Source organism: Cryptomeria japonica, chromosome 2 (assembly GCF_030272615.1).
Source record: "Cryptomeria japonica chromosome 2, Sugi_1.0, whole genome shotgun sequence".
Classification (NCBI taxonomy): Eukaryota; Viridiplantae; Streptophyta; class Pinopsida; order Cupressales; family Cupressaceae; genus Cryptomeria; species Cryptomeria japonica.
In genome coordinates this window covers 558,859,201-558,876,664 of record NC_081406.1, presented here as the reverse complement: position 1 = coordinate 558,876,664, position 17,464 = coordinate 558,859,201, and the positions used below count along the sequence as shown (strand labels likewise).

At 37.4% G+C, this 17,464-nt stretch overlaps 1 protein-coding gene across 4 annotated transcripts in view; it reads left to right on the top strand.

Annotated features, from left to right (window-relative positions):
• Positions 1-17,464, top strand: part of LOC131038055 (tRNA threonylcarbamoyladenosine dehydratase) — a 137,475-nt gene that overhangs the window by 34,361 nt on the left and 85,650 nt on the right. The window contains exon 2 of one of the 4 annotated variants that reach the window (XM_057970352.2): positions 6,281-6,371. The exons of the other annotated variants lie outside the window; for them this stretch is intronic. Within the exon in view, the coding sequence (XP_057826335.1) occupies positions 6,346-6,371 (26 nt within the window). The 5' untranslated portion in view covers positions 6,281-6,345. The remainder of the gene's footprint in view (positions 1-6,280; positions 6,372-17,464) is intronic. 4 annotated transcript variants of the gene reach the window in all.

Below are 17,464 nucleotides of genomic sequence, written 5' to 3'. Positions count from 1 at the left end.
ATTCTTTAGCAAGTCTCTGGTAGCGTCGATCAGGTTTAGACTTCGCCTTGTTTGTTCCACCAACTCTTCGCGGCTTCTTACCCTACGGTGGTATTCTGGCGAACTGTAGAGTTCTCCTTCGGCACCCTCCGTGACTCCTTCTGGCAGCCCTACAACAGTGTAGACAGTGTAGTTCTCTCCGTCTATCTCTGCCTCCGCAACCTCCGTGACACCTCCTGGGTTCCCTTCGGGCAACCCCTCGGCCGGTCGTCCCTCGGCAAGCTGCCTTAGCCTATGCCTTCATTCTATCTGCTGTCTGAGATTCAACGCGGTTTGTGCCACTTCCCATTCGTCACTCTGTATCTTTTTATTTTTGTCCTTATTTAGTCTATTGGGCATAAGTCACTTCCATACACAGCAAACACACGCCATGTACACAAAATAACTTTTATTATTTTTATTTATATTTTGCCTTTTGGCCACAATTTATATCAGCAGAGTGTCGGGATTATTACAAGGTTCAATTTCCTCCTGGCCTGGCGCCATCTCGTTCCGTTTCCCGTCGGCTGTTCTCTTCGTAGCGTTGCAGGATTTGTTGTCGTCGCTCTTCCTGGGCAATCTCCTCCAGGCGGGCTTGCTGTGCCAGCGATGCCTGTGCAAGCAACCGGGGGAGGTGGTTCATCAACCGGTTTACTGTTGGGCTAACCTCCAGCGCTGTCCACACGGCACTTGGTGGGATTTCTGCCTCCGCCGCCTCTCGTCGGACGTAGGTCTGAATGGCTACCTGGAGCAAAATTGAAAATTCTTGCATTGTCGTGTCTTCTCCTGTGTAAAGTTCTGTCCGCGCGTCGTCGGCCTCCGGGTTTACTTCACCAACGGGTAGGCCCATTGTGTCTGTGCGCCATCCGTGTCTTCCGTTCCCGAGTTCGTCTAGGCAGCGGCGCCAAATGTTTGCCCTCTCGGGTAAACGGTTAAATGCAAAAAGTATGCACAGAACATAATGGAAATACATTAAATAACCAATCTCTATATTAATTCAACAGTCCATGTACATCAAGTGCTTATAACATTACATTTGACACGACTATCATGATCCTACTTCGATGAAAAGGTACACCATATATAATACCCGAAGGGGTACGACACAACCGTCGCAACTCCAACTACCTACCCGTTGGCTAACCAACTGACCGCCACAACTCATTATTACCGACGACAACATAACATAATATAACAACATAACATAATTATTCGCGTTACCGTGTCTTCTCCTGTGTACAGTTCTGTCCGCACGTTGTCGGCCTCCGGGTTTACCTCACCAACGGGTAGGCCCATTGTGTCTGTGCGCCATCCGTGTCTTCCCTTCCCGAGTTCGTCTAGGCAGCGGCGCCAAATGTTTGCCCTCTCGGGTGAATAACTTAAGACATAAAGGACATAATGCAGAACAATGCCGTAAATATTAGACAAAGTGTATCAGGTGTTCTATTCATAATAAGTGTATTTTACAAGTTACATTCCGGAGTATAAAAGGGTACCGAGGGGGTGCGAGCGCCAACCGTCGCACCGCAACTTCCACCCCTCGGTTGCCAACTAACCAAAACAATTACACATAATTAACTAATGTTATTCCCGTGTACAATAATGCCGCCAACAATGATTTCATTTAAACAAGAGGTAACATTCAACTTAATCTTCTCATCTGAATTTCTCAACCACTTGTGCTGATCTAGGGAGGTCATTGTAGGAGTTAGAGCTATCTGTATCACTTCAGAAGGTGATTACTCAACAAGGATCAAACAGTCTTCCACCTGTTTAAATGTGTTGAAGACATCATCCCTTGATTGAAATTCATTACTGAGCTTACTGCCTGTTTCATAGAGTGATCTCATCAATCATTTTATATCTTCTATTTGCATGATTCAAACTGGAATCAATTTTTCTGAAATACCCAAAGGCTGGCAGGAACTTCTACTCTGATACCACTGTAAGATCCCACCCCTTTTTGCCACTAAATTTTGCAATAGGTTTCCAGGTAATTTAACAAATAGTTTGCATGAAGTCTAGTCCCCAACATCCAACATCAATTGTAGGCAGAATTAAGAGGATTTCTAATAGCACTAAATGCAAATCATATGATAACAATCTAGAATAAGAATCTCAGAAATAGGTCTGGTCTGCAAATACTTCAGTTTATTAACGAACTTCAAGCAATGACAATAATATTTGGTGAGTTCAAAAATACACAAACAGTGCACTTCAGCAGCAGCAATCCACTTTAATAACAGATTTGCAGAGTCTAAAGTATTTTAACCTTCATCAGATTAAACACCAGCAAGATGATTGTCTTCTTTCATACCAAAACACGTCTAGGAACACTATTTGTCACCAGCACAGGAACACTTTCACCACAACTCAAGACTGCAAATAAGTACTGAAATGAGACAGCAGTTCGATCAGAGGTCTAAGCAGATGTATTACTCCTTATGCCTTCTCACATCTCATACTTTTTATGGCAGCAGAAATATTTCTGAGCAACTGTCCTTTGCACCCCACGCACTTACTAAATACCATGCCTAAGGAATTGATTGCTAACACTAAGGCAATGGAATATAATGCTTTCACTTCTCAAACTCCACAGTGTGGAAATCACACGGCAAGGTAAAGTAACGCCCAAGAAAAGAGCTCACTCTAATGATGGAAACTTTTTATTTTGTGGGATCCGCAAGCCATTCACTCCTTTCACATTATTGCAAATAGAAGTCAAGCTGTCCTTGGTGGTTTTATGCCAATTTTCACAGGAATCTCCGAGTCAATAAGTTTCTTTGCCTTCAGCAATACCAAATTTTCTGTATACTAGCCAATTACCTAGCAACCTAGAAAATAAGTTTTCCCAAAACCCTGACAATCCTTTTAAATTTGACCCCCAAAATAAGACTTTCAAAATTTTTAAATATGATCTTGGAAATTTTTCAAATTCTTCTAAATTTGATACCCTAGATTTTGAAACCCCCTCTCAAACTGAAATTTGTAAAGACTAGAATTTACAAAAACTTTTCCAGAAATTGAGGGAATTTTAAAATAAGAAAAATACCCATAACTTTGGCCCTTGCTGTGGCTGCATAACATTGAATTTTGTGACATTTGAAAATCTACTGCGGCATGCCCTAGCAGCAATTTTTTGTTACAAAAGCATTTGCAGCAGTTGACACCCTTGTGCAACTTTAAAAACTGGCATTTTTAGGAGAGATTTTCAGATGCTTGTATCTCAAAAAAGGCTACCAACAAATCTGTAACTTATGTGATTCTTTAAATGATAAATCTGCAAAAAGCTTGCAATTTTCAGCAAAAACTAACACAGATCGTGACTATTTTTGGTGCTGCACAATTTTTGTTCACATTTTTTCTCTGATTTTTTCAGACCCTCTACTAAAAAAACCTTAGCTGCGATTCCCAGCTTGCGAACTGCAGTTTTTGGCATGAAAATGGGGATTTTTAGAACTTTTTCTTTTGTGTAATTTTTGGCATAAAATGGCGACTTTATCCTTTACCCTTAACATTTGCTGAAAACTGCCTGTGATTTTTGACTAAATTTTTGCTTGGAGTTGTGCCCTAGCTGACCTTGTGATGTGGACCTGTGATCACAATCTCTTCCCAACTTTCTTTGCACAATCAAACCTAACCTAGATCCATGACCTGGAGCTTTGATATTAATGTTAGTAAATGCGAAGAAAGGAGATGAGAGAAATGGGCTAGAACAGCCTGACAGGCTTACTCCACAAAGAGGAGCAACAAATTATATATATTTAGAAAAGTAATATTACTTCTACCACATTTAATGGTAAAACTACTATATTTAAAGATAGTACAATAGGCTCATTAAGAATTGTAACAACTACAGCTACTTCAATAACCTTATTTAATGACCTACACCTAACTACCCAAGTACACTAAAGTGTGATTATACTTTATTAGATCTTTATTATATTCTAATGTTGATTTTGATATTTTATTTGAATTTGTTATTTTCTTGTAATTAGAATTTTGTGTTTACAAGTTATAGCATTCTAAATTGCAATTTTGATCAAAGTTCAACCCTAGGTTTAAAATTTGCATACTAGTTGTTGAATTGCAAATTTGCAGCACACCCTTTTCATTAGGCACCTTAAAATATCTATCTTAGCTATCAAGGCTAGCATGATGCTTCTCAACCTATCAATCTTCCTTTCCACCACTATAATCCTAGCTACATCCACTTCCAACCTTTGAAATCTTTCTTCTCCATATTCTCTGCCATATTCATTGTCCTTACCTTTCTTAATCACTATATTTACTCATTCTTGGAAAGGCACTAAATTCTCTTTTCCACTTGACCTTGTGAATGACATAACCAGCAATCAAAGAATTGAACAAAAACCTAAAGGATTTTGTCGCTCTGATACTACCTGGTTTGTAAACAAACGGATATCATTGATGTAAAGATCTCCATCAAGCAACAATGCATACTTAGTTTACTCAACTATTGGTATTTTGGAGGCTTACTCGAGGATGCGTCCTCAGGTCTATTTGACCCATCCTGGAAACGAGGATGCTTTATCCATGTTTTCATATTAATATTTTATATAGCCGTCCACATAGGTATTTGATCATCTAAGACGTGCTAACCATATACATAGAGATCTAAACATTAACAAATGTGGAAATAAAGCATCTGGAAAAACACATGAACTTGGAGAAAACCACTTTCAATGAAAAACTCCAGTCTATGAAGTGCAAAGGTCTTACAATGATCAACATGGTCCAAGAAAGCTCCTACAATGTTCGAAAGAGCATTCAAACACCTCATAAACACTCCCTTGCCCAAACAAACTTGTAATAATTTTCTGTGTACAACAATAGCTGTAAAACCACCATCATGAGTGTCCATCCCTTTTGAAGATGTGGAGAAGGTTCATAATGTCTCATGCTTGCTTCCCAAAGGTTGGAAAACCGAAGATCAAAAGGTAATTTGGAAGAGAAATCATTTTGCATTAAAAAAACCAACTCTTTGCTTGGATAGTGACAAGTTTGCCACTCTATAGTGAAAATTTTGCATCTTTTGAACCAATTCACCACTTCCCTAAAGAGTCTGTCACTTTAGAGTACATTGACCCAGTTCTTCTAGAAATCATAACTTTTGTATATGGACTATAAATGAGGTGTTGTTGTATTTGAAATTGCACCACTTTTCAAGAGGAATCCTAATATGCAATCATATTCAACTTTTGATTCCATCTTCACATTGATTTTGACCTTGCAACTATATTTCCGAGGCCAAGTGTGAGCAAAATCAAATCCAAAAGATGTATTGTCCGGCAACGAAAATTCCAAGATGTCCCATATCCTCCATAAACCTTCCTAAGCAATAAAGAAGCAGATCACTATTTGAAAATATCCCTGTTACACTACTTTGATGGAGAACTCCTTTGTTAGGCTTCTTGATGACACTTTGTGAGCTACAATGGTATGATCCCAATGGTCGAAATGTTTGAATCATCTGAGTTTTTGGATTAGGAGAAGATCATGCCTTGAATCTTGTACCAAAAGGGCTCAACCAGTTTTGTGCTTCTTTAGGGAGAGGTCTCAAGTTTCAACCATATCAGATTTGAAGTCCTTTATGGTATATATGCATGACAACACAGAAAAAATGTATACCCAACCTCATATATATATGATGATGGTATATATGCATGACAACACAGAAAAAATGTATACCCAACCTCATATATATTATGTGCTAGCCTGGTGAAAAAACCCATAACATAGTTTGAAATCTCAAAATAATCTTAGCATATGTAATTTATTAGTGGGATTCACTCTTTAAGATCACTTTGCCAGGTGCACAAGTTGGTTACCAAATTTACATTCCGCGTGTTTTTCTTCCATTTAAGAACTAGGAGGTAATTGCCCTATAATTTTCAAACGTATTGTCGTGGCTCTTATATAAACCACCAAGGTTGTATTCTAGGAGAATGCTTGGGTCTAAGTGTGTAAAAGGGAAGCCAAGTGTGAATTGTGGGTGGATTTTTATAGTTTTGTTATTGTCAGACCTTGGCATTTAGGAGTTGTTAGATACTCAAGAAGCATTGATGATTTGCATATTTCATCTCAATCCCAAACCTTTCTTTTAATTTTTCATATTAGTATTTTTACATCAAATATTGATCATTGCTATCATTCATAGTGTGCTTAGTGCTTCCATTATTTCACAAAGATTAGTCTGATGCATTCACTTGTTGGTACTCACAAAATATTGGGTTTACAGCAGATATATCTTACTTGGTGGCCCTAATGCATCTTTTGATGGGGAGGTTCCTTAAATAGGAATTCATGACATTTCAAATCACTTATTCAAGGTAGTCTTCAAGCATATCGTGTTTTGTTTTATTGATCCTTTGAAGCATGCAAGCAAAAAATGTGGGTAAGTTTTTGTGGCCATGGAATGTTCAACTATGTGGAGGTAAAAGAAGTTCCAAATAACTCATTGCAAGGCACAATCAGGTTCTCAAATGAGTGTGTCATTACCATGTTTGACCATAGCAGAAAAAATCGTTCTCTGTAATAAATTGGCAAATCAAAAGTTCAAAAAAAATAGCAATTTAATTGGAAAAAATTCGGTCAACAATAGAGTTTTAAAAGAAAAGGAAAAATTGTTCGGCGAGCAAAAAGAGCAAAAACAGTAGGGTTAGGGTTAAGGTTTCTGATGAAGAAGGGAAAACTGGTTGGCTTTGAAAATATTGCGAAAATCAGTCAAAATTGGATTAAACTGGCAACCAATCATTTTCTGTAATTTTTCGTGTTGTAATAGGTCAGCAAATTGTGATTTTTAGCAATTTAATTGCCAAAAACTGGGCCAGGGCAAATTTTGTATAAATTGCAATTTCTGCTAGTATGCATTTGACTGCACCTCATGCTGAATAAGTGATTGGAACAGATGTTTTGTCACTCATGTAACTTGATATTTGACAGCAGAATTGATAGTCAACCATTAGAAATTAAGCCACTATCCTAGGGTGGATCATTGGATAAGATCCTAGTGAATAGTTTATACAAAACCTGTGGGCTGAAACAAAAAATCTCCAACAGTTTTATGGATTTGGGCATACTATTAAATCATCATATTGGCAGGAAGTTGCAATGCAAAATGGATTGTTGTCCCCAGCCTTTGAGTGGCAGTAAGCATCTATTTGAATGATGAATATATTTGATGATTGAACCGGTGTTCTTTGATTGAAATAATTTAATGGATCAATTAGCCACAAATAGGCACAATGTGAAGGTTAGTTTTGCATGGTAACCTTCTTTGTGTTTGTAATGTTTAGGAAGGAGCTTGTGTGTGTTGATGACATGTTTAGTATAAAAAGAGGGATGCTAAAGTTGCAACTAGTCCGTCATTTTGGAATCTAAAGTTGCAGTGGAACCTTTTGAAGTACCAATTATATGTAATAATGGTGTGGCAGAACTGACCAATTTTGATGGATTGGCTTAGAAAGGCGCATTGAATGGCCTGAGATCAAAATGCAAGAAAAGAATTGAGACAAATTATCAAAGAACAAAACTATCTTGTGTAGATTGCTTGAAGTAAAGAGGGAAGGGAGTGTGTTGATGTGTTTTTATGCACTATGCAAACACAAAATAAAATACCAAAAGCACTCTATCCTCTTTTGATCAAAATCTCCTTGGATGCTAAATTGGATGATCAACCGTGACGACTCCAAGGTTTCTATTGTCAGGTCTTCATGTGTAGATAGCTCAATGGTTTGATGTGATATTGCTGGAATCACAAGGGGGACTTGCATTGATACTTGAACTCTTGCTTGAATACTGCTGGAACTTAGATTCTAACTTCTTGCTTGGAAAATAAAAGGGCAAAAGAGATAGGGTTTAGGGAGTCTAATCTAATTCTAAGAATGTAAGAAATAATTGTTGATTAGGTGTAACCAAACCAAGCTTTGTTTCACCTTCAAGGAACAACTACACAAAATTGGTGCAATCTCCTAAGGATAAACAAATGATTTTCATATCACTGATGCACATCAACCACACAAACAATGAGCATGAAGTAAGAGAAGTCACACAAGTTCAGTCGACTACGCACTGCAATTTGCAATCAACAAATCACAAGTATTATGAACATTAGGTACACCATTCATCAACAATGATATCTTCCATTCATATAACCAACTTTAAAGAAAATGAGAAGTAGAGACCATGCAACATGTTGAATTAACATAGAGAATTCACCATAACTTCAATGAAAACAAAATGTACCTTGCAACAATCTTTGCCTCCTCCTATTCTGACTTCTACTTTAACTTCTAATTCCTAATTGTTGTCTTTTCCTAAACTATTATCTATTACTCTCCTATTGTTAACCTTTACAAATGAGAGATTTGAGCCTTATATAGAGAGCTCATTACAATTCGAAGGCTCAGATTGATTCACAAATCAATGGCCAAGATTCAATAATAAAACCCTAATTAGGGTTTTCTACAACAAACTCCATTCGGGCCAATGAGAAAATTACATAGAATTGGACACATGTCCATCTTTGAATGTGAACCAATGAAATATGAGGTTAGGTATCTTGGAGCTTGTGCTTCCATGGGTGAGTCAGGTACATTGCATCTGGACACGTTGACGTGGATCCTCCTGATTGGGCGAGTGATGACAAGGATGCCAACTTAGTTTGCTTGTACTTGGTAGATCAATACAAAGTGTTTGAACAATATCTCTTGATACTCAACATTATTCAACTTGCTCAATGCGATGATGATGGGAAGCATCATTACAGTTAAGCAAACTTTGACTAACTCTTCTGAAACTATCTACTTCCTTGATCCTTTTACAAGATTGAGTTCTTGAATATCTTGATGTTGATCCTCTTCACATCAAACCTTATGTTTGTCCCATATATGAATCTTCATCTCATTTCTATGCCTTGAACTTATCATATTTTGTATTGATTTTTACACTTGCTTTATAGTGTCTTTCCTTGATGTGATTGTGTGATCTCTCCTTCACACTTTGGGGTCTTGACCTCATCATGTTGTCATGATGCAATGAAAGTTTTTGAATATCTTAAAATCCTTCTTGTGTGCTCGCCAATGAGATCCTTTCTCTTGAAGTTGCATAATGGTATGAGTCTTGCAATCTTCCCTCTTTTGCTTCTTCAAGATGTTGTTAGCAACCTGCTCCTTTCACCTTTTTCCTTAATCACCTGCAAGACAACAAGGAAAGGATCAAATATACAAGATATAATATGTACTAGTTTTACTACTACTTTCATCTCTTTGATCTGATTTATGTCTGATTGCACACTCTCCATTCTGATATGATCTTTGACAGATCTGATTTTATGTTTCTAGGTCTGATACTCATGTGTGTAGGTCTGATTTCCTCATGATTGCTGGGCACAAATGAGATCAGGGCCTTCACAAAGGCTGGCGGAATTCTGAGGTTTGATTGCACAAAGCATTTGGTTGAGTGGCTATTGATGCTCCATTTGCACAAGTGAGTTTGCTTGATCAGCATTTGGGGCTTCATTTGCACAAGGATGGCGAGATTTTGATGCTCATATGCGCAACGCAAGGCTGGTGGCATTTTGATGTTCATTTGCACAAGGATGGCGACTTTTACCCTTCCATTTGCACAACTTAGGCAGCATTTGACCATGTGTTTGCACAAAGATGGTGGGATTTTACTCTTCATTTGCACAAAATGCTCATCCTTTTCTTCGCATAAATCCTTCGTCCAAGTGCTCATGTTGATGTTTTTCTTGATTACAACCCCTCTTTCTTGGGTGGAATTCTTGCCCCCATTTGCACAAATTTGGTCTTGGTGAGCAAGTGCTCAAAGGAGGTATGCCTTAGTCAAAAAATCAACTCAGTTCAAATTTTCATATCCACCCAAATTCATCAATTTTGATCACCTACTAGCATTGCCCTGGGTTATCTCATGATTCTTGCCTCTCTAGCATGGGCACATTTCTAGGGTCCATTCACACAAGGACCGCTTCATGAGCAAGCCAGTGCCAGGACCATGCCTTGAGCAAAATTTTGCCTTGGTCAAATTTTCACCTCCAAAATTTTGATAAGCCTAATGTTTTCACACTTCATCATTTGGATATTCCTCATCATTGGAAGCAATTCTAATGACCATCCATCAAATCTAGCCTTTGACATCCAAAAACCCTAAGACCTATTCATGCTTGCAAATGAGATCTCGATGACTTGATCACCTCATACAACTTAATCATGCAAGTCTCAATCTGACAAAACCAACCTCCACCTTACTAGCAAAGGTTAACGACTAAGAGACTGACCCTAAGCCAAGATAACAACTCTAAAACCCTAAGCCTAAAGTGAAAAAGTGGGGGTCCCCATTTGCAATGGGGCGATGTGTGAAAACGTCACAATAGAGTGCACACCCACTTTAGGTAAGTTAGAATCCTCTTGATAGGCATAAGTCAAAAGTGATGTTAAAGAACTTGTATTCTGTTTCTTATTGCTGCTTATTGTACTGTCCCCTACTAGGAGGCTGCCTGTTTCCCAGTAATTAACATATATCATTATACATCATTATGCCATAGATTAGATTATCGATACTAAGGAACAATTGGTAATCATAATGCAAGTGATAATAACCATATTTTAGCCCCCAATCTTTACTCCTTTCCTAATTATTAACTCTAATAGAGGATGGGGAATTACTTGTTAAGGCGCTAGGAAACCACCTCCACAAATAGACCCAAGGGTTTCAGGAACACCTGTCCATACCACCTCTTGGGGCTCACCTATTTAGGGATGGAATTACTCCGCCTTTCCCTCAACAAAACCAACCTAAAGTCATGAGGGGCAATATAGGAATGCCAAGGATTAGGTCATTATTATGCTAATCTCTCTGGTATTATGATTATATAAGTAAATTAATGAAATTAAATATAATTGGTATAAAGATCTGATTACACTATTACTAACACATATAAATCTATTAAATGTATAGATATAAGAACAATGAGACATGTTGTATTATAGGCTATGTATATGTCCTTATTTCTAACCGAATTTCAATATATAACTATAAGTGGGTCTTAATGTATAAGTAAGACAGAGCATACCAATCTGTTGTCTCAGTAATGATTGCAATAATCTGCTTGTAAATGAATATGATCTGCAGAGAGTCTGATCTGCCAGTTATTAATAATGATCTGCTCCTTCAGATGATCTTTTTCTTGAGTGTGAGACTTTCCTATTATATTGCTCAAGGGACATGTAGGGTTATGATTCTTACCAAGGGTTTCTTGTTTCTGAAAGGAGGCATCTCTTCACTAAACAATTGTTGTTGTTAAACTAATGAAATCACTGCTCCTCATTAGTGATAACTAACACGTATGTTGTCATGTCCCCTCCTTGATCGTTATATATCCTAAATGAAGCAGTTATTATTATTAATAAATATAATAATTGTTAAGTTCTTTCAAAATTCTGTGATCAAATAGAAGAGATGGAGATATGATCTGAAAGTTGTATTTTATCTGCTATAGCGTGTTTTGAAGATGCACAACACTTATTAATTTCGGTGTGTCCATCCTCCTCAATGTAAGCATGCTATATAAGTGGATGAAGGGTTATGTAGTGAAGAGATATGTCTTCCCACTTGGGAAGACACATCTCTTCCCTACGTACCTCTCACCACAGTATATAAACTAGTCACCATTTACTTACCCGATCGGAAGGAGTGCGACTTGTTTGAGAATCACTTTACCACCCGATACCATGAACGGTGTATATATATATATATCGGAAGCATGAAATAGTACGACCGACGTTACAAAATTTAACACTCCCTCTTAACTAGGGAGGACGCATTTCATGTTAGAGAAAACATCACAATTCATCCATTGATTGTGAAGAGAGGAGATATCACACCATAGTGATATTCAGAGATATGGTTCAACAATGAATATCAAGTCTCATGATACTCACCATAACTCATAGTTATCAAGTAAGGTATGTGCACTGGCATCAAGTCACATGATGCCTACCATACTGATAATGATTTCATGGCATGTCCACGAATATTATGTTCATAATATTCACCATGAAGATCTCTATCATAATTATGGTTTATTTAATGATATCAACCAACAGATATCTACCATAATGTCTTAGAGATATATATACTATCATGACATGTCCATAGATATCAAGTCACATGATATCCATCAAGATAGTTAAATTGATAATTGTAAAATCATCACCTTACAATATCAATTTGAAACAAGTGTTCATTATTGAAAAGTCGTCACCCTTCAATAATGTTCACAGAAGGCCCATGTAGTCATGGAGTCACACACATGACAAATAAAAGAGTTTGCACACTAAACATCTTTAAATATATTAGTATATCAGAATAAATGAGACTCTATCTCAAAATTAAATAACATTTTCAACCATACCAAGTTTATCTCTAAAGTGTTCAATCTTGATCTTGGAGAGTGGCTTGGTAAGAATGTCTGCAATCTGATCACCTGTACCAATATAATTCAGTCGGATCACATTCCTTTCCACCATATCTCGAACATAGTGATAAGGAATCTCAATGTGTTTAGACCTGTCATGAAATACTGGATTCATTGAAAGCTTGATGCAACTCTGATTGTCACAATAGATGACAGTAGGATTTAAGGGCTGACCAAACAGTCCTACAAGCAGTTTTCGAAGCCATACTGCTTCTCTTGCTCCCATGGATGCTGCAATGTATTCAGCTTCTGTAGAACTCTGAGCAACTGAAGACTGTTTTCTACATATCCATGAGATCATTCCTGATCCTAAATTGAAGCAACATCTTGATGTGCTTTTCCTGTCAACTACGCTTCCAGCCCAATGAGAATCAATGAATCCATGTAGGTCAAGGTCTACATGTTTATACTTCAGACCAAAACCAATAGTTCCTCGAAGATATCTCAGAATATGTTTTGCAGCAACAAGATGTATTTCCCTAGGTTCACACATGAACTGACTTAGTGCATTAACAACAAAACATATATTAGGTCTTGTGTTTACCAAATACATCAGAGATCCAATAATCTGTCTGTAGAGGGTAGGATTTGCAAACTCTGATTCTGCAGCTGCTTCCTTTAGTTTGTGCAGATTTGTCTCCATAGGCATGGTCATGGATCTACAATCCATCATTCCAAATCTCTTGAGTATATCAATGGTGTATTTTCCCTGATTAAGGATTATACCATCTGCCTGTTGCCAAACTTCCAATCCAAGGAAGTAGTGAAGAATTCCTAAATCTTTCATATCAAACTCAGAGGCTAATTCTTTCTTACATTGAGAAATACAATTATCCTCTCTTGTGATTAGTAGATCGTCAACATAAAGAATAAGAATTAATAATTCACCATTGATTACCTTGTAGTAGAGATTTGGATCTACTTCATTCTTGGAAAACCCTAATTCCAAGAGATAGTGATCAATTCTTTCATACCATGCTCTGGGGGCCTGTTTCAGTCCATATAGAGCTTTCTTTAATCTGTAGACATGTGATTCAGCCTTATGAATCACAAAACCTTCAGGTTGCTCCAAATAAACTTCTTCTTCAATCTTACCATTCAGAAAAGCAGTCTTAACATCCATTTGATGGACTTTCCATCCTTTAGATGCTGCAATAGACAAAACTGCTCAGACAGAAGTGTATCTGGCAACAGGAGCAAATGTCTCTTCATAGTCAATACCTTCTTTCTATGAGAAACCTCTAGCAACAAACCTTGCTTTGTGCTTCTCAATGCCACCATTTGTTGCATGTTTGATTTTGAAGAGCCATTTAGAAGATACCACAGATTTGCCTTTAGGCCTAGGCACAATATCCCAGACATCATTTTTCAGAATTGACTGATACTCTTCTGACATAGCATCTTTCCAAACTTGATGCTTGAGCGCATCTCCAACACAGGAAGGTTCTGCATTAATGATCTCACTCATCAACGCAATATAATTGGAAAATAGGTTAGGTCTCTTACTTTCTCTAAAGGTCCCCTTTGGAGTAGCATAATTTTCAGTTTCTTGAAGCATCTTTTTAGCCCAAAGTGGTCTCTTCCTAGTTTCGGGATAATTTTCTTCTAAAGGTAAGCCTTGAACTTCATGCTCAGCATCTTCAGGGGTCTCCCTCTGAATCTCAGGGGTGGAATCCTCATCCAAGCTTGTAGGAGGATCTTGGTGTTCTAATTCATTAGAGCTTTGGGACCTCTTGAATGCTATGTCTTCCTCAAAGATGACATCTCTGCTTAGTTCAATTTGTCTTTGACCATGTATGTATATTCTGTAAGCTTTAGAGGTTTCACTGTACCCAACAAATACTCCTTTCTTTCCAGAAGGTTCTAACTTTGACCTCTTTTCTTTGGGGACATGAATATAGACTAGACACCTTAAGATCCGGAAATGACTTATGTCAGGTTTGTTGCCAGTAAAGGCTTCTTCAGGGGTTTTATTGTCAAGAAGAGAATGACGACATCTATTTTGAATGTACACAGCTGTCCTAGATGCTTCAGCCCAAAATGAGGTTTCTATATTTTGTTCAAACAACATAGCCCTAGCAGCTTCTACTATAGTCCTATTCTTTCTTTCAGCTACCCCATTTTGTTGTGGGTTATAAGGTACAGTTAACTCCCTCTTAATCCCGACATTTATACCATAATCTTTAAACATATCAGAAGTGTATTCCCCCCATTGTCTGTTCTTAAGGTTATGATTTTCTTACCTGTCATATTTTCTGTAAGAGCTTTGAATTCCTTAAATTTAGAAAGGATTTCTTCAGACTCTTTGTACCTCAGAAAATATATCCAGGTCTTCCTAGAATAATCATCTACAAATATTACATAATATAAAAATCCCCCTAATGAGGGTACAGACATGGGTCCACATAAATCAGAATGAACTAATTCTAATACATTTTTGGATTTGCTGTTGCTAGAATTAAAAGACCCTTTAGTATTCTTTCCCAAGGCACACCCTTTGCAAGCTCCTTCAGATTTTTGACTTAGCTTGGGTAAGCCGATCACCATCTTCTCTATCTTAGGTAGGGCATGGAAATGAAGGTGCCCTAATCTTTTGTGCCAAAGTTCATTTGAATCTGGAGTCTCATGAATCAAGGCTAGAGGTGGAGTGGCGCAAAGTCTGTAGAGGCTCCCTTGTCTTACTCCAATGGTGTGGGCTTTCTTGATGGTGGAGTTCTTTGGCCAAGCAAGTACCTTTCCTTCCATAAAGGTTAATCTATAACCCTTATCTTCAAGTGCAGAAACTGAGACAAGGTTTCTCTTTATACCGGGTACAAATAGAACTCCAGTCAGCTGTAGGGATATGCCTGACTTTAGGTTGATATTGCAGGTTCCTATTCCCATAACTGGATAATTTGAGTCATCACCAATTGTCACTTCTTCATTTGAACTTTCCACAAGTGTATCTAGGTGCTCACGAAATCCAGTGATGTGTCGAGATGCTCCGCTGTCAATCACCCATGTGTTGAAACTGGAGGTGACTTGACTAGAGAGGGCTGAGTAGAAGACTAGCTTCTTGGAATTACTCCCTTTCTTAATTTCTGCCATTGAAGCTTGCTGTTTGATCCTGTCTGGACACTTCATTGCATAGTGCCCATATTGGTCACATCTGAAACATTGTACTTCATAAATGTCTCTCTTCTTCTTTGAAGACCTCTTCCCATTTGAGTTGTTGTCCCTCTTTCTCTTAAAGTTCTTCTTCTTCTTTCCTTTCTTGTGGGAATTAGAGTTTAGAACTTGAATGTCTTCATTACCATTGTTTTGTTTTATTCCTCTTGTGACAAGCCGAGATTCCTCTTGAATGCAATCGGTTTTCAATCTATCAAACTTGGGAAATTTAGAACGAGCACTGATTCCTTGAATGAACGATTCCCATGAGGCAGGAAGTCCATTTAGGGCCATCATAGCAAGTTCTTTGTTGTCTACTAGATATCCAATAGTGGATAGTTGATCCCTAAGCTCAGTGATCCTCAAGAAATAGGATGTAATTGTTTCTCCTTTATTCATCTTTATATGGTGTAGTTGATTCTTTAGGGTGAGAGCCCTGCTAGTGTTGTTGATTTCATAAATGTCAGCTAGTGCTTTGAACATCTGAAAGGCCGTCTCATATTTAGAAATAACTGGTACAATGTGGTCTCTTATTGAATCCACAATTATCTTAAGGGCCTTCTCACTATCCTTGTTCCACTGAATTTTCTCTGTATCATCAGAGGGTTCAGGAATTTCACTTTTGACATGGGAGTCAATTTTATTTTCTTTCAAAACAAGTATGCCAAGATACAAAATTTGATGCTCCATCTAATCTATCTTCAAACCTAACTCCGGTTGCCATTAGGATTATGGGAATGTGATCTTAGTAAGAGCCTGGTGAAAGTTTATGAGATCGTTACAGAATTTTAATATGATGTTCCTTAACTTGGCTCTGATACCATGTTAAGTTCTTTCAAAATTTTGTGATCAAATAGAAGAGATGGAGATATGATCTGAAAGTTGTATTTTATCTGCTATAGTGTGTTTTGAAGATGCACAACACTTATTAATTTCGGTGTGTCCATCCTCCTCAATGTAAGCATGCTATATAAGTGGATGAGGGGCTACGTAGTGAAGAGATATGTCTTCCCACCTGGGAAGACACATCTCTTCCCTACGTACCTCTCACCACAGTATATAAACTAGTCACCATTTACTTACCCGATCGGAAGGAGTGCGACTTGTTTGACAATCGCTTTACCACCCGATACCATGAACGGTGTAAAAATTTATATATATATATATATATATCGGAAGCATGAAATAGTACGACCGACTTTACAAAATTTAACAATAATTACCAAAGAATGATTATTTGAAATCTATTTATTTATTAAATATTATTATTTAATAAATATTTATTAATGTTTGAAATATTCAAATAAAAATAAATTAATATTATATTATAAACAAAATTTATATATTTAAAATAATAAACACATAATTTATATATTCAATGTGGACAATGACTAATAAGAATTACCCAGTCTAAATAACAATTAGCATCGACTAAGTACTATTGACGCATAATCTCAAGATACAGATGAATATATTACAGCGTTGGAAAGCATTCAAGTTGTCATTTGAAATCGGAATTGGATCATCACATACACAAGACTTGGAGAGCTCTATAACTAAAGTATCCCCTCTCTAACTATCACTAGGAGCAGAAGTAATAGACAATTCTAACTATCAGCATTATAGTATATAAGCAGCGAACCAATCCAGGCAATGAAATCGTCTTACAAAGTAAGACATCACAATTTCATGAAATTGAACCTTATGGTTCAATCGTCCAGTGCATATCAGGGTTGCAATCACCTAACTCATATCGGGTTTGCTTAATATTTGACGGTG